Below are 23,471 nucleotides of genomic sequence, written 5' to 3'. Positions count from 1 at the left end.
AATTTAATTTTGAACAGTGTGTAATTTCGGCACCTATTGTTGTTAGGATATATAAGGCCCTAACTTTTGATCACAAGACAGTCAGTCCACAGACGAGTTTCAGACGGGAAACCTGTGTTGGTTAGAACAGCAGCAATGCATCAACTTAACTGTGAAATAAGTGTGACATGATTAGGCTGTGTGTTGAAACAATGACAGTGGCCATTCCATACGTACCTGATTATTCCAAAAGAACTGTGAATTATGTGGTTATGTTTTTTACTGCTCATAGACATTCAACAGTAAACTACTGAAACAGTATGTGGATGTTCGCCTGAAACCTATTAATGAGGCTTATCGAAAGTGCCCTGGCCATGTTAATTGTGTATATGGGGGAAGGAGGTTGTGAAACGTGAAAGTAAACAAATGTGAAATGCAAATGTGCAACAACACAGTATGTCAACACCGAAGACAATCAACAAAGAAAAGAAACAAAAAAGATGAACTGTCACAATGCCAGTTTTAATTCTTGACCACGAGTAGATTTAAGAACAAAAGGTAGATCATCTTCCTTTGTTTTTACTTTACAAAATTAGTTTTGGCACCCAAGTGAGTTCTTGATACTCTTACTGGATTCACTTTGCTGAAGGAGAGCAAGGTGCAGTGACAGAACTGTTCCCATAGACGGTTCCCCCATTCATATTCCCTTGTGCACCTCTGTAACCTATTTAGTTTGTTGAGTAATGCTGCCGAGACTGATAGTTTGCTTTCAAGTGTCTGATCTTTCTACATTAGGCACCTGCAGTTGGCAAAAACTAAGGAATCTCATCCTTGGTGCTTGCAATGAGTGTAGTGCACTTCGGCAATGGATGCACATCTAGGGGGCTCACCCTGGCATAGAAATGAGACTCGTACAACCTCCCTTAGCGTATTCAACAAAGCCCACTTTACCTTAGCACCCACCTGTGGGCTGATCCTGTGAACAAATACAGCTGCACACAGTGAGTTTCAGCTTTGCTGAGTAGCACCTCATTCATTTCATTATTTTTCCCTAGTAAATACGTACAACATGACACAGCTGAATCCTATCTGGAATTATGATGTTGGGTGGAAAGTTAGTCCCTATAATAGTTAATTCTATGCTTATCTCCTTAGCCCTTTTGAATGGACATCAAATGCCTTGGGATTTCTGGCCCTACTATGGAATTTACATAAATGTGTGCCTGTCCTTGCAATAAAGATCGATGGATCTTGCCAATACTTTGCTATGCCATGTGGATAATTTCAATACGTCTGTTGTATGCTGTATGAAAGTGTGGACTTTTCACCAGGCTTACCCTCAAAGATGGGAACCAGCGAACCCATTACAACATCAATTACAGGATGAGATGGAATCACCCGTGTGAACCTCAGGAATGAGGAAGCAAGTGTGGGCACCATGCTGCTTCATGGGGTCGCATTTACTAATGGTTCATTTAGGCATCTTTGCACATCTTACTTTTTCGTCTGGAGTTACTCAAGCCTTGCTTGCCTGTCAGAATCCATCTCCATCTGTCCCTGTGACCTGGTGGTGGACTTTGCTTTAAACTAAACTCATCTAAACCAAATACAGATAGTACTTGCATTTCGACATCTGTCACTTGTTTCGCACCAAGAAACCACTGCCATAGAACCTGGCTACCCTTGGACGGCGTATCTGCAGTTATGAGAACTTCTTTGCCTGGTACGCTGAATGTCTCTGAGGATCTTCCCTGCCCCGCACCCCGCCAAAACTTAATCCACAATCAGATTTCTCCATGTCCTCACATGCACCTAACCCTCCCATTACCCCCAAGAATCAGCTACAAAGAAGCACCCTCCTCGTGGCCCAGTATCATCATGTACCGAACAGCTGGATTATGGAGAGATGTTGTATCCGTAACAGTATATCATCGTACAATCATGTTATTATGTAAACTAATGTAAAACTCTCTGTTTTATGGCTGAGAGAGTTTACTGAAATGGAATTACATTTCAGAGTCAGTAACATCATCTTAAGGCAAAGTGACATTGCCAAAAGATGATAAATGTGATGTTTTTTGAAGTGGTGAACCAAATTAACAAATTCACTCAGCTGGAAACCTGAGAGCATTACATTAATATATCACTTCATTTGAGAAACAACAATAGGCCATTCATTGACGCCTGCTAAGCCCTTCCTTTTGTGTCATTTACTCCAAAACAAATATTTAGACTATTTTAAAATATTTAGCATAAGGTACGCAAAAATATTTTGCAACAGTATCACAGGGCTCGTAATGATTGACATGGGTAGTTCATATACTAAAGAATGATGTAATTATATTTTTAATGAGTCATATTTCAGGAGAAAGATGCTGCTGCAATGAGATTGTATTTTCTTCATAATGAAATCTAACACCAATGGTGGTATCATAGCAAGTGCTGTGCTTTAGAGTTTCATTGTCAGGCTATAAAAATCTGTAACTTACTTGGACGAAAAAAATTTTCGGGTAATCGTGGACTACAACAAGAACAGACTTCATTCAACCACATCTCATGTAATAAACATTATTTTCTTTTCAGTGTCCATTAAAAAATATTGAAGCAGTAGTGGCTGTAATACTTTTCTGTTTTAGGTAATGTATAACTTCAAGTTTCAGCACTTGACACTTACAGCAGATATATTTTTCTCACAGGAAGGCTGACTCATGGCCTCAGAAACTAATTGTGCAGTTGGTGCCAAAAGATCTGCTTGGAGTTGTTGGTGGTATTTTTCTGAAAAATTCAAATCCTCTGCACTTCCATCCAGAGAACTGTGAAGCTCTTGAATTATTGACCGGAGCTTTGAGTTCTGGATATGTAAGTTATTAGTTCTTATTGTGTACAGTATCACATAAAAACTTGTTTTTGTTAGTAGCCATTTTTATAAAAAGAATTTTGGATTACTCACTTTGTAATTTGGAGTTGAAGATCCTATTCTTCCATTATGTATAGAAATATCTTTAATATATAATAGCAATCTATAAAAATAAATAATATGTGTTACGAGGAACAACGAAAGACCTCTCATGCTTCAGGATACACAGCTATTACGATTTAGATATGCCTTGCATTATAAGCCAGCCCAAGATTTCGTGAGGTGATATTACACATTTTCCTGCATTCTTGAATTGGTTTATATTGTTATGTCAGAGCTATTAAGAGAGATGAATTCTCTTTTGAGAGACTGTAGCTGACTTATAAGAGCACATCTTGACCGAGCAATACAGAAAAGCTGTATATTACAATTAAATATTGTGGAGAGAAATAAGTGTTACTTTATGGAAAGAATAAATAAATCAATGTTCAGGCTTGACTGACAATTTTATGCTGACCTGCAGATAATACTTGGAATTGAACCTGTCACTCACTCACTCTCTCTCTCTCTCTCTCTCTCTCTCTCTCTCTCTCTCTCTCTCTCTCTCTCTCTCTGTGTGTGTGTGTGTGTGTGTGTGTGTGTGTGTGTGTGTGTGTGTGTGTCACACACACCACAAACACACACCTAGCTCATGAAAGGATTTTTCCAAAGGCTAGCAAGTTTTCATTATTTTTTTGTATGCCTGTTAACCACTCTATGCTTTTACTGTTCAGTGAGTAGTTTCCTTTACTCCTGAATTATTTACATGAAGTATTTTTACATAAGTTCTTGTCAATTATTTGTTGCTTACATATGACTAATGCCATACTTAACTGCACATGTGCAACACAGTTCTGTTAACTAATCAGTTACTCTAACAGGTACTGATTTAGATAAAAATAATGGAAACACTGAGGAACTGCAAGGGCACATTATCACATATTGGAGAAACCTGGTGACAATTTTACAACTGAATTTTTTATCACAGTGTTTTAACATAAGTTTAATAAGTGATTTATTTAATTCTTTGCTGTTTTCTTTCACAATTTTGTTTTCTTACTTTGCGTTATTTGCAATGTTTTTGTCATCACGTGTTACTTTCTCCCAATTTTTTTATTTTAATTGTCTCTCTGCTTCCTTCTTTTAATTTTTTCCCATGCACTCTATTTCTACCTTTGTATCCATCTATGTCTTTCAAAACTGTTTCAACTTTTACTTTATATTTAAGATAATCAGTAGCTTGTTATGAATCTCGATTGGTGTAGTTTATTAAAATAGTTCACAGTATAGAGTCATTGCATGTTTCATTTTTCTGTGTTTTTGTATATTATTTGCATGCTGACCACTTTCATGGTATGCAACATAAAAGGCTCAGAGTAATCATTTACACAAATCTTCCTTAATTAAGTTCAAAAACTGTGCATAATGTGTTCCCTTAAAAATGCAGCAACAAATAAATTATGTGTATATGTTACTCACAGTGTCATCAACTTTATGATGTTTCAGGCGGGCTATGTCCATTTCAAGAGAGTGACGTCGACGCCGACGTCAGAGTGTAACATTAAGGTTATTGTCCTTCTTTACGGGTCATTGAGGAATGAATATGCTGGATTTGTCCCTGATGATGATCCAGCGTATATGGCAGGTGTCCGTAGTGCCATAAGGGAATCGAGCCCAAGCGAAGCAGCTTTGATTCAGGTATGTTCATATTTTATCATATATTGATGGCTGCTTAATAGAAAAAAAGAGGGAAAATGGAATTTTATTTTTATGTCTGTCTTTAATGTTTATAGAATTTGAATTTTATAATTGAATGTGTCATTACGATACTGCAGTGCCTGTGTTATTCTGAATTATGATGCAATGTTCTTTCGGATGTGCCTGCATGTCCAAAGGAACCCCAATAGAAAAATAGTCCTGTCATGGGAAAAGCCATGTATAACACTATTACATGGGGACTTGTGCATATAGTACACACATCATAAATGTGCCTAGTTTCCACAACATGTCATATAATGTTACCTCTTTTACAGAATTTGACTGTGGTGTATGACTGATAGATGTAGAAATCAGACTATTAGTTCCTTTTCCTAAAAGATTTCTAGCTGTTAGAAATAAACACAGTAAAAATGTAATAATACTGACTCTAGGGCCTTTCTATACAAGTTCATTAAGTGGATTGTCAAAAGGATTTACAATTATCAGCCTGTCAAGGCAAAGAAATTGTTAAGTTTCAGAAAAGTGGAAGAAGTAAATTTGGCCTACTTTTCTGCTGTTCTCTGACATAACTTCAAAAATAAATATAACTTTTCAGGGTATGGTTCTGAGAAAGACACAGGAATCTTTTACCTACTACACCTGCATACATATGCAGCTTTGATCTAGAAAGGCCATGAACTTTTAATCATCACTGTGTGCTAAAGAAAGTTTGTCCAGGGGGGACTTCTATGTTTGCGTTTTGTATAACCAACAAATTAAATACACGCATTTAAATTTATTAAGACACCTTATACATTTGTCTTAATAAATGATCTGTCAAAAGCCAAAGGTGGGGTGTGGTCACTCTGTATTGTAATTCAGTGTTTTTATGCAATACTACTTCAGTGTTACTGAGCCAAAAAAAGCAATTTTCTTTTTATGACTCCTTGTACTTTATTGGATTTCATTTATAAATGAAAGAATTTTATCTTTATTTTACTCAAAACTTGAACCTGCTAAATCTCAGTATTTATGCATGACAATTTCATCTTTTCAGCAAAACTTACTCACTTTCGCTTTACTTATTATCACAAAGAGAGTAAGAATATTAACATCATTAAATTTGTCTGAAAAGATGTGCTTCAGTACTTAAGCAAAATTTCACTTCAGCACTTCTACCTCATAGATCATACAGTACTTTTACGTGCACTTTAAAAGTTAGTCCACAACAATTATTTTCAGACATTTATTCAGATATGAAAATTAGTGCTTATAGATATTGAATAAAGCACTTCAAATGTTTTTATAACAGGTTTACTCAGAATAATCAAACACTGGAAAAGGACCCTTTATAGGTGAATGATTAGGAATAAAACAACAGTGTGAACCAAATTTTATGTTTAACACATTAATAATAAAAAAGTTAATTTTGAATTAATGGTTCACTCTTCTACAACTCTAATTATACAGTTTATAACCTGTTGGCTGTAGTTGTTGGGTGTGGCGGATGGCAATGGCAGCTCTGCTATCTATGGTATGGTGTACAAGTTTCTTCCAGTATCGACTGTTTAATTATTCTTGGCATTGTTTTAATGTCCATAACGTAGCCCAAATACTTGTACCAAAGCCGTAATAATCCAGCAGTTGTCATCTGAGGCTGTTGTGCAACACTTTCCACGGAAGGCATCACCTGCTTTGTCCAAGTGTTGCCTCTTTCATTGCTGCCTGCAGACTGTGTCCTCTCATTTCTGCTCATTCTACAGGTAGTGTCCCAAAAACGCAAGCCACCTTTTACACTTCCATACAGTACAAAAGCACTCCATCTTTTACATAACACATATCCTACGCATTGTCCCTAAGTGTGTACCGTTTTATACGAATGACAACTTACACAAATATTTAAAATTACGTACATGAACATTTTCATTTTATTAACCCAAAACAAAATATTATTTAATAAATTATACATTTTGCATATTTATGGCATAAGTTACAAACGTACATTAACAAAGCACTCGAACATCACATATATCTCACTTTCCATGTTGTTGTTGTTGTTTTGGCCTTCAGTCCAGAGACTGGTTTGATGCAGCTCTCCATGCTACTTTATCCTGTGCAAGCCTCTTCACCTCTGAAGAAGTACGGCAACTTACATCCTTCTGAATCTGCTTAGCATATTCATCTCTTGGTCTCGCTCTACAATTTTTACCCTCCACGCTTACCTCCAGCACTAAATTGGTGATACCTTGATGCCTCAGAACATATCCTGCCAACTGATCCCTTCTTCTTGTCAAGCTGAGCCACAAATTCCCCTTCTCCCCAATTCTATTCAGTACCTCCTCATTATTTAAGTGATCTACCCATCAAATCTTCAGCATTCTTCTGTAGCACCACGTTTCAAAAGCTTCTATTCTCTTCTTATCTAAACTGTTTATCATCCATGTATCACTTCCACCAATGGCTTCACTCCAGAAAAAGAAAAGACTTCCTGACACTTAAATCTGTCAACAAATTTCTCTTCGTCAGAAACACTTTCCATGCCATAGCCAGTCTGCATTTTATATCCACTCTACTCTGACCACTATCAGTTATTTTGCTCCTCAAATAACAAAACTCATTTAGTAATTCAAGTGTCTCATTTCCTAATCTAATATCCTCAGCATCACCTGATTTAATTTGATTACATTCCATTATCCTAGTTTTGCTTTAGCTGATGTTCATCTTATATCCTCCTTTCAAGACACTGTCCATTCTGTTCAACTGTTCTTCCAGGTCCTTTGCTGTTTCTGACAGAATTACAGTGTCATCAGCGAACCTCAAACATCAGGGATAGGCTACAACCATGTCTTACTCCCTTCTCATTCACAGCTTGCCTTTCATGCCCCTTGATTCTTATGACTGCCATCTGGTTTCTGTACAAATTGTAAATAGCCTTTTGCTCCCTGTATTTTACCCCTGCCACCTTTAGAATTTGAAAGAGAGTGTTCCAGTCAACATTGTCAAAAGCTTTCTCTAAGTCTACAAATGCTAGAAACGTAGGTTTGCCGTTCCTTAATCTTTCTTCTAAGATAAGTCGTAAGGTCAGTATTGCCTCACGTGTTCCACTGTTTCTACGGAATCCAAACTGATCTTCCCCGAGGTTGGCTTCTACTAGTTTTTCCATTCGTCTGTAAAGAATTCGTGTTAGTATTTTGCAGCTGTGACTTATTCAACTGATAGTTCGGTAATTTTAACATCTGTCAACACCTGCTTTCTTTGGGATTGGAATTATTATATTCTTCTTGAAGTCTGAGGGTATTTCGCCTGTTTCATACATCTTGCTCACCAGATGGTAGAGTTTTGTCAGGACTGGCTCTCCCAAGGCCATCAGTAGTTCCAATGGAATGTTGTCTACTCCGGGGGCCTTGTTTCGACTCAGGTCTTTCAGTGCTCTGTTAAACTCTTCACGCAGTATCATATCTCCTATTTCCTCTTCATCTACATCCTCTTCCATTTCCATAATATTGCCCTCAAGTACATCGCCCTTGTATAGACCCTCTATATACTCTTTCCACCTTTCTGCTTTCCCTTCTTTGCTTAGGACAGGTTTTACATCTGTGCTCTTGATATTCATACAAGTGGTTATCTGTTCTCTAAAGGCCTCTTTAATTTTCCTAGGCAGCATCTATCTTACCCTGAGTGATACGTACTTCTTCAGCCTTACATTTGCCCTCTAGCCACCCCTGCTTAGCCGTTTTGTTTTTCCTGTCAATCTCATTTTTGAGATGTGTGTGTTCCTTTTCGCCTGCTTCATTTACTGCATTTTTATGTCTTCTCCTTTCATCAATTAAATTCAATATCTCATCTGTTACCCAAGGATTTCTACTAGCCATCTTCTTTTTACCTACCTGATCCTGTGCTGCCTTCACTATTTCATCTCTCAAAGCTATCCATTCTTCTTCTAGTGTTTTTTTTCCCCTGTTCTTGTCAATCATTCCCTAATACTCTCTCTGAAACCTCTCATTCTTTCAGTTTATCCAGGTCCCATCTCCTTAAATTCCTACCTTTTTGCAGTTTCTTTAGTTTCAATCCACAGTTCATAACCAATAAATTGTGGTCAGAGTCCACGTCTGCCCCTGGAAATGTCTTACAATTTAAAACCTAGTCCCTAATTCTCTGTCTTATCATTACACAATCTATCTGAAACCATCCAGTGTCTCCAGGCCTTCTCCATGTATACAATCTTTCCATATAGTCTTCGCATATCACATTTATATTATGACAAAACATTAAAGGCAAAATTTTTTTATAGATTAGATGGCTGGCTGAATAATAGTGTTACATGGTGACTACACCTGTCATGAAGTACATTAAATGTATTTGCACTTGCGAACGTGGCAACCATCTGCTGTATAATGGAATGACGTCAATGAAAGTTTGAGCTGGACTGGGACCTAAACGTGGAATTTCTGCTTATTTTGAGCAGCTGACTCATGGCCAGAACCAAATTTCCATGTGTTGACAACTGTGTGTCCAGAGTCTGTATTTGTACATCCGTTATATATATTCCCTCCTGTACAGGGAAGAGATTGTACTTGAAAGTCATTCACCCGGTATCGGCAGATATATACGATATTCCAGTGCCTATGTTGTTCCAAATTATGTTGCAGTGTTCCTTCAGACACGCATGCATGTTCATGCCATACCAGGTCTCAAACCTGGATTTCCTGCTTTTCGCGAGCAGTCGCCCTACCGTTTGTCTATCTGAGCACTACATGTGGCTGGACCCAAACTTCCATATGTCATCAACCATGTGTCTGCAACTAGTGCTCATACGTCCAGTATATATATTCTTGGTGGGGTAGACATTTTACGTGAAATTGGTTTGCCCAGTGTCAGCAGATAAATACAATACTGCAGTGCCTGTGTTATTCCAAATTGCGGTGCAATGTTCCTTCAAACATGCATACATTTCTGAAGGAACAGGCATTGTGGTGACAACAGTCATCATGAAATACATAAAATGTATTCATAGTTGTGAATATGGACAACCATCAGCTGTATAATGGAATGATGACAGTGAAAATTTGGGCTGGACTGGGATTCAAACCCAGATTTCATGCTTGTTGTGAGTGGTCGCCTTACCATTAGGCATTCCATTATACAGCTGATGGTTGTCCATTTTTGCAACTGCAAATACCTTTTGTGTATTTCAACACAGCTGTAATCGCTACAGTGCCTTTTCCTTCAGACATGCATGTAGGTCGAAGGAACATTGCATTGTAATTTGGAATAACACAAGCACTGTACTATTGTATTTATCCGGCGACATTGGATGAGCATGTTTCAAGTAAAATGTCTCACCTGTATCAAAATATACATAACGGATGTACGAGTTGTAGACATGTTTTGATGTCATGTGGAAGTTTGGGTCTGGCCATGAGCTGTGCTTGGATAACCACATGGTAAGGTAACCGCTCATGATAAGCAGGAAATCTGGGTATGAATCCTGATCTGGCACAAATTTTCATTGTCATCATTCCATTGTATAGCTGATGATTGCTCATATTCACAACTGCAAATACGTTTCATGAATGTGTCATTGGATCAGAGAGACTGTGATGAAGCAAGCTGTGATATTTATACTTCCCCTCTTCTTTTGCCGTCTGTCTCCTTAAAATTCAAATTTCTAACTTTTTACAATTTACTATTAACATATGTTAATATAATCTGCATTTGCATAAAAGAGAAAGATTGGCCCTCAACTTTAAAGCATATAACACCAGATCTAATTTTGTGCTTAGTGTTATGTATGTAATTGATTTTCTAATTTATTGGGAATATGCTTACTTAGTATCATTTCTTATAGGATGTAATCGGTAATTGTTTTGTAATTGAAATTCTATTGTTGACTTATAAACAAATTCAAATTTGGTACTAATTATAAACATTTGGAAGATGAAATACTAGTAATCTTAAAGTATCTATTTGGCTCTATTCGAAAACTTGTTAGCAAAGCCAGTGCTTAATTAATTCCTAAGTAATTAACAGTTTTGTCAGAAGTATTGTTTTTGTAACTATATTTGTTAATTTCACAATTTAAACAAATAATTCAGTAGAAGAAACCGTTAAAAAGACAGAATTTTTCGATGTATTCAGTTAATTTAAGGAGATAGGTTTTAATTGTAATTTCTGTAAATTAAACTTTGAACAATGTGTAGTTTCAGCACCTATTATTGTGAGGATATATAATGGCCCAATTTTTGGTCACGAGACAGTCAGTCCATGGCTGAGTTTCGGATGAGGAACCTATATTGGTTAGAACGACAACAATGCATCAACTTAACAGTGAAATAAGTGTTCCACCAATAGGCCGTGTGTTAAACCAATGACAGTGTCTGCTCCATACGCACCTTTCTATTCTCCAAGAACAGTGAACTTTGTGGTAAGGTTTTACAGCTCATAGATGTTCAACAGTAAACTATAGTAGCAGTATTAGGATGTTCGCCTGCACCATATTAATGAGGCTTATCAAAAGTTAAACAATAGTGCACTGGCCATATAACTGTGTAATATTGGGGGGCTGTGAATAATGAAAGTTAAAGACTGTGAAACGCAACTGTGCATCTGTTGGCTACATCATTTACAGTAGACAGTAGTTGTACTTCCACAACCCATTTTTCAGCCAGTACATCGACACTGAGAACAACAAACAAAGAGATAAGCAAAGCAGGCGAGCATCATTACAAGACACAAACAGGTACATACGGGTAAATTCATCACTCACTCAGTGACTTCATTTTATGTGAACACCAATGAGGAAGAGATGTTTAAGGGATGGAGACTAGTTGGAACTAACTCAGAGACATCCACTGCTGCACAGTGTTTGGGATAACATATTACTTTGGTAAAGTGATATCTTGCTCAACACGTGTAGTAGCAACAAATGATGATTGCCACCATAAAAATATTCTGTATTTTAAATAGTGGGAGTTTTATTTCATTTGTACATGGAATCTGGTACAGATGGACACATTGTTTCTGCAAGGTGGGACGGTGATTGCTGCCTTATTGTGCTTAGTGGTACTTGATGTTTTGGGCAGTTTATTTCATACACAGTCGTCCCAGCTCAGAGATGTGCCATGAGTACCGTAACAATTGACTTCTCATCACAGGACAAAAGAAATGCCACTAAGACTTGAGAGATCAGTCATTCATGTCAAGTCAAAGAGAGTACATGTAGTAGCTTGAATTGTTAAGAAGTGTTTATCCCGACTGCAAATGTAGAATCGGTTTATGAAGGTCTCTGAAAAAAATGTTTTTATCATTTAGTAAAGCTTTAGTTTTGTGAACATTTCCCAGTTTACAGAGCAGAAGTGGTTGTAAAGGAGATGGAATCTGCTTATGAAGTTTTGCTGCAAGGCTAGACCAAGAAACAGCAGCACAGTAATAAAAACTGATGGTGATGGTAAACTTTTAGCCTGAAATTTACTTGTTACATTCGAGACAACATGTCACTCTGTTGCCCTAAGCGATGGAACAAGAATGCTTCTGAGCTGGAGAAACAACTAAGTTTGATAGATAACAATAAATAAATTTGATTTAAGAAAGAAGTAATAAGGAGAACAATTTCAGTGAAATATATTACTGTTATCCTTAGCAATGGGACAGTGCAGAAGTCGTTACTAGGACTATACTGAAAAGTCATTAAGAGGAATTGCATAGTCAGTGAGCCATCATTGATTTCATTGTCTACAGTTATATTGAAGAAGATTTTTTCAGTCCACTAGTCAGAAGATCATTGGCTGTGGGGAAGTGCTACAATTGTTTCATCAGTTCGTAATGACAGCCTAACAGCCAATGGTGAGCATGTCTGCAGCTCATCAACCTACAACATCTGATCCAGCAATGCATCTATCTGCTGTGACACAGTTTGCCCAGCTCTGTGTTCCAGCCTCTAGTCAACTTCACATTGCAGTGAGCTACACCTGCTGTATGTTGTGAGCTGTGTTAAGTCAGAGTTGATTTGTTGCTGATTGTAGTAGTTTTGTGCATTGTTAGCAGTCAGAAGTGAATTTGTGTACTGAAGTTTCTCCTTTCGGGTTTGGGTACAGAGAAGTTGTCAAAGTTCTGTGACATTTGGGGGCAGACTAATTATAAGGTTACTATTACTGTGATTGTATGCCTATACTGACAATAGACAAGGAGGCAAATGAACAAGAGTTATTTAAAAGTTTTAGTATGCAATTAAGTGCTGATTTAAACAGTAAGTTAGATGCCCTTAATACAAACATAAAAGTTCAGGGTGATGAGCTGTGTGCTAAAATAGATATCTCCAATGCTGATTTAATGCTACACTGCATGATTTTATTTTTAGTTATTAAATCATGGTAAAAAAAGATATTTCAGTAATTTTGAGTAGACAAATGATATAGAACTTGTAAGATTCAATAAATTTTCATTTATTATTGCATTATGGGTACAAAAACAAAAATGTACAAAAATTCCACATCATGCAGTGTGATGGCAATAATAGACATTGTGCAAAAATGCTACATCATGCAGTATGACATAACATTGGCTAGATTGGCCCCATTTAACAAACCGTGCAGTCAATATTTTGTAGCTTATAACATGTAATTCACTACAGTATAGAAAAATAGTAGTATGCTTGCAAAACTACCACTGTAACAGTGAAATATTTAGAAACAACATGATATTGTAAAAAATAAGCGTTATTCAATATGATAAATTTTGAAGCATTCAGTGTTCTTCAGACACAGAGCTAGTTAACACATTTCACAGTGGACAACAGTAAATGCCTTGCAGCTGGCACACCTATAGTGTTGACACTTTTCCATCACCGTCGGCCAATGTCCAGCACCCTCTCTCTGTACATCTATTGTTGGCTGAGCTGTGACTAGAGACATTTCCACTTGATTATGAGGATAGGATGTTGGTCTGCCTCACTTTCCATGTGTTCCTCCTACTTTGCAACACACTTGTGGAAGAATCCAGTAATTTACGGTTGTAACATCTGTTGTTGTTGTTGTTGCGGTCTTCAGTCCTGAGACTGGTTTGATGCAGCTCTCCATGCTACTCTATCCTGTGCAAGCTTCTTCATCTCCCAGTACCTACTGCAACCTACATCCTTCTGAATCTGCTTGGTGTATTCATCTCTTGGTCTCCCTCTACAATTTTTACCCCCCACGCTGCCCTCCACTGCTAAATTGGTGGTCCCTTGATGCCTCAGAACATGTCCTACCAATCGATCCCTTCTTCTAGTCAAGTTGTGCCACAAGCTCCTCTTCTCCCCAATTCTATTCAATACCTCCTCATTAGTTATGTGATCTACCCATCTAATCTTCAGCATTCTTCTGTAGCACCACATTTCGAAAGCTTCTATTCTCTTCTTGTCCAAACTATTTATCATCCATGTTTCACTTCCATACATGGCTACACTCCATACAAATACTTTCAGAAATAACTTCCTGACACTTAAATCTATACTAGATGTTAGCAAATTTCTCTTCTTCAGAAACGCTTTCCTTGCCATTGCCAGTCTACATTTTATATCCTCTCTATGGCGACCATCATCAGTTATTTTGCTCCCCAAATAGCAAAACTCCTTTACTACTTTAAGTGTCTCATTTCCTAATCTAATACCCTCAGCATCTCCCGACTTAGTTCGACTACATTCCATTATCCTCGTTTTGGTTTTGTTGATGTTCATCTTATATCCTCCTTTCAAGACTCTATCCATTCCGTTCAACTGCTCTTCCAAGTCGTTTGCTGTCTCTGACAGACTTACAATGTCATCGGCGAACCTCAAGGTTTTTATTTCTTCTCCATGGATTTTAATACCTACTCCAAATTTTTCTTTTGTTTCCTTCACTGCTTGCTCAATATACAGATTGAATAACATCGGGGAGAGGTTACAACCCTGTCTCACTCCCTTCCCAACCACTGCTTCCCTTTCATGCCCCTCAACTCTTATAACTGCCATTTGGTTTCTGTACAAATTGTAAATAGCGTTTCGCTCTCTGTATTTGACCCCTGCGACCTTCAGAATCTGAAAGAGAGTATTCCAGTCAACATTGTCAAAATCTTTCTGTAGGTCTACAAATGCTAGAAATGTAGGTTTGCCTTTCCTTAATCTAGCTTCCAAGATAAGTCGTAGGGTCAGTATTGCCTCTCGTGTTTCTACGGAATCCAAACTGATCTTCCCCGAGGTCGGCTTCTACTAGTTTTTCCATTCATCTGTAAAGAATTCGTGTTAGTATTTTGCAGTCGTGACTTATTAAACTGATAGTTCGGTAATTTTCACATCTGTCAACACCTGCTTTCTTTGGGATTGGAATTATTATATTCTTCTTGAAGTCTGAGGATATTTCGCCTGTCTCATACATCTTGCTCACCAGATGGTAGAGTTTTGTCAGGACTGGCTCCCCCAAGGCTGTCAGTAGTTCTAATGGAATGTTGTCTACTCCCGGGGCCTTGTTTCGACTCAGGTCTTTCAGTGCTCTGTCAAACTCTTCACGCAGTATCATATCTCCCATTTCATCTTCATCTACATCCTCTTCCATTTCCATAATATTGTCCTCAAGTACATCACCCTTGTATAGGCCCTCTATATATTCCTTCCACCTTTCTGCTTTCCCTTCTTTGCTTAGAACTGGGTTTCCATCTGAGCTCTTGATATTCATACAAGTGGTTCTCTTTTCTCCAAAGGTCTCTTTAATTTTCCTGTAGGCAGTATCTATCTTACCCCTAGTGAGATAAGCCTCTACATCCTTACATTTGTCCTCTAGCCATCCCGCACTTCCTGTCGAACTCATTTTTGAGATGTTTGTATTCCTTTTTGCCTGCTTCATTTACTTCATTTTTATATTTTCTCCTTTCATAAATAAAATTCAATATTTCTTCTGTTACCCAAGGATTTCTACTAGCCCTCGTCTTTTTACCTACTTGATCGTCTGCTGCCTTCACTACTTCATCCCTCAGAGCTACCCACTCTTCTTCTACTGTATTTCTTTCCCCCATTCCTGTCAAATGTTCCCCTATGCTCTCCCTGAAACTCTGTACAATCTCTGGTTCTTTCAGTTTATCCAGGTCCCATTTCCTTAAATTCCCACCTTTTTCAGTTTCTTCAGTTTTAACCTACAGTTCAGAACCAATAGATTGTGGTCAGAGTCCACACCTGCCCCTGGAAATGTCTTAAAATTTAAAATCTGGTTCCTAAATCTCTGTCTTACCATTACATAATCTATCTGAAACCTTCTAGTATCTCCAGGGTTCTTCTATGTATACAGCCTTCTTTCATGATTCTTGAACCAAGTGTTAGCTATGATTAAGTTATGCTCTGTGCAAAAATTCTACCAGGCGGCTTCCTCTTTCATTTCTTAGCCCCAATCCATATTCACCTACTATGTTTCCTTCTCTTCCTTTTCCTACTGTTGAATTCCAGTCACCCATGACTATTAAATTTTCGTCTCCCTTCACTATCTGAATAATTTCTTTTATTTCATCATACATTTCTTCAATTTCTTCGTCATCTGGAGAGCTAGTTGGCATATAAACTTGTACTACTGTAGTAGGCATGGGCTTCATGTCTATCTTGGCCACAATAATGCGTTCACTATGCTGTTTGTAGTACCTTACCCGCATTCCTATTTTTTTATTCATTATTAAACCTACTCCTGCATTTCCCCTATTTGACTTTGTATTTATAACCCTGTATTCGCCTGACCAAAAGTCTTGTTTCTCCTGCCACCGAACTTCACTAATTCCCACTATATCTAAATTTAACCTATCCATTTCCCTTTTTAAATTTTCTAACCTACCTGCCCAATTAAGGGATCTGACATTCCACGCTCCGATCCGTAGAATGCCAGTTTTCTTTCTCCTGATAAGGACGTCCTCTTGAGTAGTCCCCTCCCGGAGATCCGAATGGGGTACTATTTTACCTCCGGAATATTTTACCCAAGAGGACGCCATCATCATTAACCATACAGTAAAGCTGCATGCCCTCGGGAAAAATTACGGCTGTAGTTCCCCCTTGCTTTCAACCGTTCGCAGTACCAGCACAGCAAGGCCGTTTTGGTTAGTGTTACAAGGCCAGATCAGTCAATCATCCAGACTGTTGCCCCTGCAACTACTGAAAATGCTGCTGCCCCTCTTCAGGAACTACACGTTTGTCTGGCCTCTCAACAGATACCCCTCCGTTGTGGTTGCACCTATGGTACGGCTATCTGTATCGCTGAGGCACGCAAGCCTCCCCACCAACGGCAAGGTCCATGGTGCATGGGGGGCCAAAAGATTAATAAAATGGGGGGGGGGGGCAGAGAACATCTATTAGCTCATTATAATTTTGTATTGTCGAAGCAAACTGTAATGGAGGTCCACACCCCCCAGTATGTTTGTTGTATTCCTGTATCATTTATCCCTTCCCTCATTGCTCTCTTCCAATTGTACCTTTCAGCTGTACACTTCATCTACATTTACATAGATGCTCCGCAACCCACCGTACAGGGCATAGCAGAGGGTACCCTGTATCACTACTAGTCATTTCCTTTCTTGTTCCACTCACAAACAGAGAGAGTGAAAAATGACTACCTTGATGCCTTTGTATCAGCCATAATTTCTTGAATCTTAACTTCATGGTCCGTACGCGCAATATATATTGGAGGCAGTAGAATCATTTGGAAGTCACACAATGGAAAATCCAGAATGGAATGTAACAATATTGTGAAAAGGAAAGTTGCTACTCACCATATAGAGTGGAGATGCTGAGTCACAGATAGGAACATCAAAAAGACAGTCACAAATAATAGCTTTCACAAAGACACACATACACACTGATGCAAACACAGCTCACACACAGATGACTGCAGTCTCAAGCAACTGAGGCGACACTGCAAGCAGCAGCACCGGTGCATGATGAGAGTGGTGACTGTGTGAGGGTAAGGAAGAGGCTGGGGTGGGAAGGGGGAGGGATAGTAGGGCAGGTGTGGCAGACAGTGACGGGCTGTTGGGAGCACGGAGGGACAAGGGGGAAAGAGGGTAGGGCAGCTATGTGCAGTAACAACGTTAGACGGAGAGAGCAGACTGGTGGGGAGGGGGATATTGGAAAAGGAGAGAAGTAAAAAGACTGGGTGCGTTGGTGGAATGAGGGCTGTGTAGTGCTGGAATGGGAACAGAGAAGAGACTGGATGGAAGAGGGCAATGACTAACAAAGGTTGAGGCCAGGAGGATTACAGGAACATAGCATATATTGCAGGGAAAGTTCCCACCTGCACAATTCAGGAAAGCTGGGGTTGGTGGGAAGGGTCCATATGATACAGCCTGTGAAGCAGTTATTGAAATGAAGGGTGTCATGTTTGGCAGCGTGCTCAGCAACAGGGTGGTCCACTTGTTTCTTGGCCACAGTTTGTCGGTGGCCATTCATGCCGACAGACAGCTTGTTAGTTGTCATGCCCACATAGAATGCAGCGCAGTGTTTTCAGCTCGCAGTGCAGTGTTTGCAGCTTAGCTTGTAGATCACGTGACTGGTTTCACAGGAAGCCCAGCCTTTGATGGGATAGGTGGTGTTTGTGACTGGACTGGAGTAGGTGGTGGTGGAAGGATGTTTGGGGCAGGTCTTGCATCTAGGTTTATTACAGGTGTAGGAGCCATGAGGTAAGGTGCTGGGAGCACGGGTTGTATAGGAATGCACAAGTATATTGTGAAGGTTTGGTGGATGGTGGAATACGACTGTGGGAGGTTTGAGAAGGATACTTGGCAGGACATTTCTCATTTCAGGGCACAACAAGAGGTTGTCGATACCCTGGTGGAGAATGTAATTCAGTTGCTCCAGTCCTGGGTGGTACTTAGTTACAAGGGGAATGCTTCTCTGTGGCTGGATGTGGGACTTTGTGAGATGGTGGAATATTGGAAAGAAAGGCACGGGAGATTTTTTTTAGTACAAGGTTGGAAGGATAATTACAGTTTGTGAATGCTTCAGTGAGACCCTCAGTATATTTTGAGAGGACTGCTCATCACTGCAGATGCAATGACTACAGGTGGCTAGGCTGTGTGGCAAAGTGGAGACATTGTTGGTGGTTAGTAGGTTTGATATGGACAGAGGTACTGATGTAGCCACCTTTTGAGGTGGAGGTCAACATTTAGGAAGGTGGCTTTTTGGGTTGAGTGGGACCAGGTGAAGCAAATGGAAAAGAAGCTGTTGAGGTTCTGGAGGAATGTTCTCACCATCGATCCAAATCACAAAGATGACATCAGTGAATCTGAAACAGGTGAGGGGTTTAGGATTCTGGGTGTTTAGGAAGGATTCCTCTTGATGCCCCATGAGTAGGTTGGCATAGGATGGTGCCATGCAGGTGCCCATAGCCATACCATGGATTTGTTTGTAGGTAATGCCTTCAAAGGAGAAGTAATTGTGGGTGAGGATATAGTCGGTTATGGTGACTACGAAGGAGATAGTTGGTTTGGAATCTGTTGGGTGTTGGGAAAGGTAGTGTTCAATAGTGGTAAGGCCATGGGCATTAGGGATGTTAGTGTAAAAGGAGGTGGCATCAATAGTGATGAGCAGGGCTTAATGTGGTAAAGAGACAGGAACTATGGAGAGTCGGTGGAGGAAATGGTTGGTATATTTTATATAGGAGGGTAGGTTCCGGGTAATAGGTTGAAGGTGTTGGTCCGAGAGAGCAGAAATTCTCTCAGTGGGGGCACAGTAACCAGCCACAATGGGATGGCGTCCTGTGTGGTTGGGTTTATGGACTTCAGGAAGTATGTAGAAGGTTGGAGTACAAGGAGTGTTAGGAGTGAGCAGAGAGATGGGCTCCAGGGAGAGGTTTTGGCATAGGCGTAAGGATTTAAAGAGTGACTAGAAATCCTGGTAGATTTCTGGAATGTGGTCACTGTGACCAGGTTTGTAGGTGGATGTATTCTAACGTTTCTGACTTAAAGTATGAGTATGAATCGGGGTTATTTTGGTTTATTCCCCCAAACCACCTTCCACTTCTTTACGAGGTGACTTACTTGGAATTTGCAGCCACTCTTCTTTACTGGATAGCCAGCTGCTGTAAACCCCCTTGACTTCTTCTCTGTTGAATAATGCTAGGTACAGGAATTTTTAGACTCTTTCTACTTATGAAATAAGTAGAGGTAAAAACTTTGCTTTTCATCAATTAACGATGTATTTGACTTTCATACACAATGAAACTCTCAACAAAATATGTAACTTCTGGTAAGTCCCTCATACAGTCGAACATCAGAAACAAGTTAAATTATAGTTAAAAGAAAGTTGGCTTTGATACCATAACTGTTCTTAATATAAATCAGAAAATAAGTCTTGCCTATAGCAAGGTTACATCAAGAGTTTTGAGTTCTTTTTCAACTCTCTTAGTTTTAATAGCAATAGTCAATGACCGAATAATCAGAGCTGCATATAGACTCCATGGTTGTTCCTTACACACTCACTAAAACATCTATGGCTTGCCCAACAGGTACTTCATCCACCGCGTCTACTTTCTTCCCGCGACTGATTTTAAGCCTGCACGCATAAACATGTGATGCGCAGTATGTAGGATGCTACCATCCCACACTTATATCCAGAATATCGTGTGTTCGAGGGGATAGAAGACTGAGTGGTTCTGGAATTTATACATAATCACTATACATATAATATCACTCACAATAACATTTCATATCTTAACAGTATACATTTCTTACATATTTTTGTATACATATCTGTCCTTTCAATAACAATTCTCTGTCCTCTCTTGAACAATCTTTTGCTTATTGTTTCTCTACTCTTTTCTTATTTTACTTAGTTGTTAAAGTTGTTAAGACATGAGCATTTACTTGTGGTTTTAGTCAGCTTTACTAATATTTAGGAATTGTGAGGACTCTTTCCCCCCCCCGCTCCCCCCATTAAACTTCAGGTGTTTGACACATGAGTAATCTATTTTCTGTTCTTATCTTTTGTACTACATTTTTCCTATTATGTACTATTTTCGTTATTTGTAGCTTGGAGGAACTCTGGATGGAATGATGGAATGAAAGTGTTCTTTTGACACTCATTTATTTCCACGAAACATAATAATGCTAGTCGTTCATAGAATTCACACTTCCCAGAATAATCCCTATAATATTTGTGGCTTTTGTCATGATACTGTCCCCTTCTCCTAGGATCAGCACCTATTCCTTGATTGTTGGTTGACCTTATTAGAGCACTTCCTCTTTCCATTCTGGTAGGTGTGCCCCTTATAAAACATCCCTATTTTTTAGGCCACAGATCGTCCTACCTCCACGTAGGTACGCCTGCCCTTTATACTTAGTGAATGCCAAGTACGCCCCCCTTATCCTTTCTGAGTAGGCCTCATGGTTCATTACCCCAGTATACATTTCTATGTATACCATAATTAAGTATCTTCTGGTAAAGATAGGTTTATATCTTAAACTTCACATTCATTCTTTAATATATCATTTACTCCATAGAGTCCTCCTCTACTTATCAACTTCTATATTTTGAATAGATACGGTATCTACATATACTATTTACATCTTGCTATACTTCAGTTCATCAGAGTATTTATTACACTGACATTTCTTAATTATAAACATGACTAATTCCTCTCCTACTTTCGTTTTCTTTCTATGCTCATGCCTCTTTCTTATTTATCAATTCCTGATTACTACTTTATAGTTGTTCATTATGTAGCATTTTTGTTCCATAAACTTATATGCTTTTGTCTCTTTTTGCACATGAATCCACTGTGCCTATTCTAATCTCTGCTTAGAACTGTCACTGTTCTTTGTTTATGTGCACTACTTCTTATGTACATTCGATGTAGAACCGTCATAGCTTCCTATATATGGGCACATATTTCCATATGTACATTTCCTCTACAAATCCTGGCAGTTCTCACATGGTGACAGGCTTTGTCTTATGTAATTTAATGTTTGTGTAGAAGTGTATATTTGTGTATATGTGGATGTGTGTTCGTGTAGTCTGATTTTTTTTGCCTTCTTATCTAAAGATATGATTTAGGTTTCTAGTAAACACAGAAATAAGGAAGGACGTCAGCGATAGAAGTTTATGAATATGAAAAGGGGGGAAAAATAGACAGGTCCTCAAATGAGAAGTAAGGAAAGAAAAAAATAGATGTGGATGCTAGGATTGACAAAGAGAAAGAAGGTAGCCCCAAAAATAGGAAACCCTTCCAACCCCCCTTCCATAGGATCCCTACCCCTCAGGTACTTCAGTGAGACACCAGAAGAGGCCTAGTGTTAAATCGTCCCCTGCAGAACGGACATGTCCGCTTTCACCCTTTGAAGTCCCCGAAGGAAATCCTAGCAACACTATGGAAATGGCAAATGATGAAAAATCAGGCACACTTGTTTGCGAGGTTTGTTTGAAAGGTGTGATGTGTGTGTTGTGTTAGTCATGACTTATCTGTACTTGTAAATCGTTCTTTTAGCTACAATACCCACCTCTTTCAAAATTTATACAAACCCTCTCATCTATATGACATCTCATCAAAGATATAAAACACTCCATGCAAAATAGAAAATCTATACACTACAGTATAACAGTTCTACAGCTTGTCACATTATATTATATATTCCACAAATACAAGACTCTATTCAGTTTAATTTGTCTAGATATCACTTTTTTTCTGTGATTCTCTTAAGTTGTTCTCTATTTTATACTCATATCTGGTTTTCCAAGCAATAAGATTATAGGATATTTCTAGATTTTAAAGGAATTCAGTGCAGGAAAACTATTTTGGAAGAAACACCGAAGACAACTCAGGATCCAACGGTCATTACTCCGCCTGTTAACTCAGAATGTTAACGTCCCTGGGGGATATACAATTTTACATCCTTTACATTGTGTTTCCCCTTCTCTAATCCAGTTGTGGGATCTACTAAAAATAATGTCTTAGGATGGATCACCATTTGTACCCAGTACAGTCCCTCCTATTTTTGGAAAAACATATGAGTCTGTTTCTTCAGAGTCGACCTGTGAAGATAATTTTTTTTTTTTTTTTTTTTTTTTTTTTTTTTTTTTTTTTTTTTTTTTTTTTTTTTTTTATATATATATATATATATATATATATAAGAACCAGATCGTCGACTTGGTACTGAGCTTCCACAGCCTTTTCGTTATGCCTACTTACTCTTTGTAGTGCCTTTTCAGTTAAATTCTTAGAAACTATTTCCTGATTTACTTTGTAATTGACACTAGGTTGTTCAGACCAATTAAAACACTTAATTAGAGGTTCTCCAATAAAAGTTTTTCTATAACTTCTAAAGGAGTCAACCCAGTTGATAAATGGGGTAATTCATTTAGGATAAGTTCAAAATCCTTAATTTTCGTTGCCCACAAAGTATGTTTTTCATGGCTGTAAGTACGACATAATTTTCCAGTTTCCTTCATTACTCGTTCACACGGATTTGATGACGAGCTATAATTGGACATTAACACTTGTCAAATACTTTCCCACTTTGGGAATTCTCTAAATTCATTACTCACAAATTGTGGTCTGTTATCCATAAGAAACTGTTTTGGTTTACCTACTTCTAGAAAATATTGTTGTAAACAGAGTATAACTGTCTGTGGATTTGCTCTTTTAATGGGATGTAGCCCTAACATATTTTGACTAGCATTTTATGATAACCAAAATATATGATACTCCTTTCTTTCCTTGTGGAATTGGTCCAAAAAACTCCACCACTGTGATGTCGTGTAATGACATAGGAATAATAGGATACATTTTGTATTTCACATGAGTGTTATTCTCTTTTACTTTCTGGCAAGTTTCACAAGTTCTATCAAAGATGCTATTTTATGACCTAGTTTCTTGAAATAATAAAACTTATTCATATGGGACATACATTTTTTGATTCCGAAGTG

At 38.4% G+C, this 23,471-nt stretch overlaps 1 protein-coding gene across 1 annotated transcript in view; it reads left to right on the top strand.

Annotated features, from left to right (window-relative positions):
• LOC124622498 (protein PTOV1 homolog) overlaps positions 1 to 23,471 on the top strand; it is a 319,275-nt gene that overhangs the window by 182,685 nt on the left and 113,119 nt on the right. The window contains exons 7-8 of the mRNA XM_047148215.1: positions 2,676 to 2,838; positions 4,382 to 4,573. Of these exons, the coding sequence (XP_047004171.1) occupies positions 2,676 to 2,838; positions 4,382 to 4,573 (355 nt within the window). The remainder of the gene's footprint in view (positions 1 to 2,675; positions 2,839 to 4,381; positions 4,574 to 23,471) is intronic.

This window comes from Schistocerca americana, chromosome 7, assembly GCF_021461395.2.
Source record: "Schistocerca americana isolate TAMUIC-IGC-003095 chromosome 7, iqSchAmer2.1, whole genome shotgun sequence".
Lineage (NCBI taxonomy): Eukaryota > Metazoa > Arthropoda > Insecta > Orthoptera > Acrididae > Schistocerca > Schistocerca americana.
Note: the sequence above shows the minus strand (reverse complement) of the source record. Positions and strands in the feature narration are given on the sequence as shown.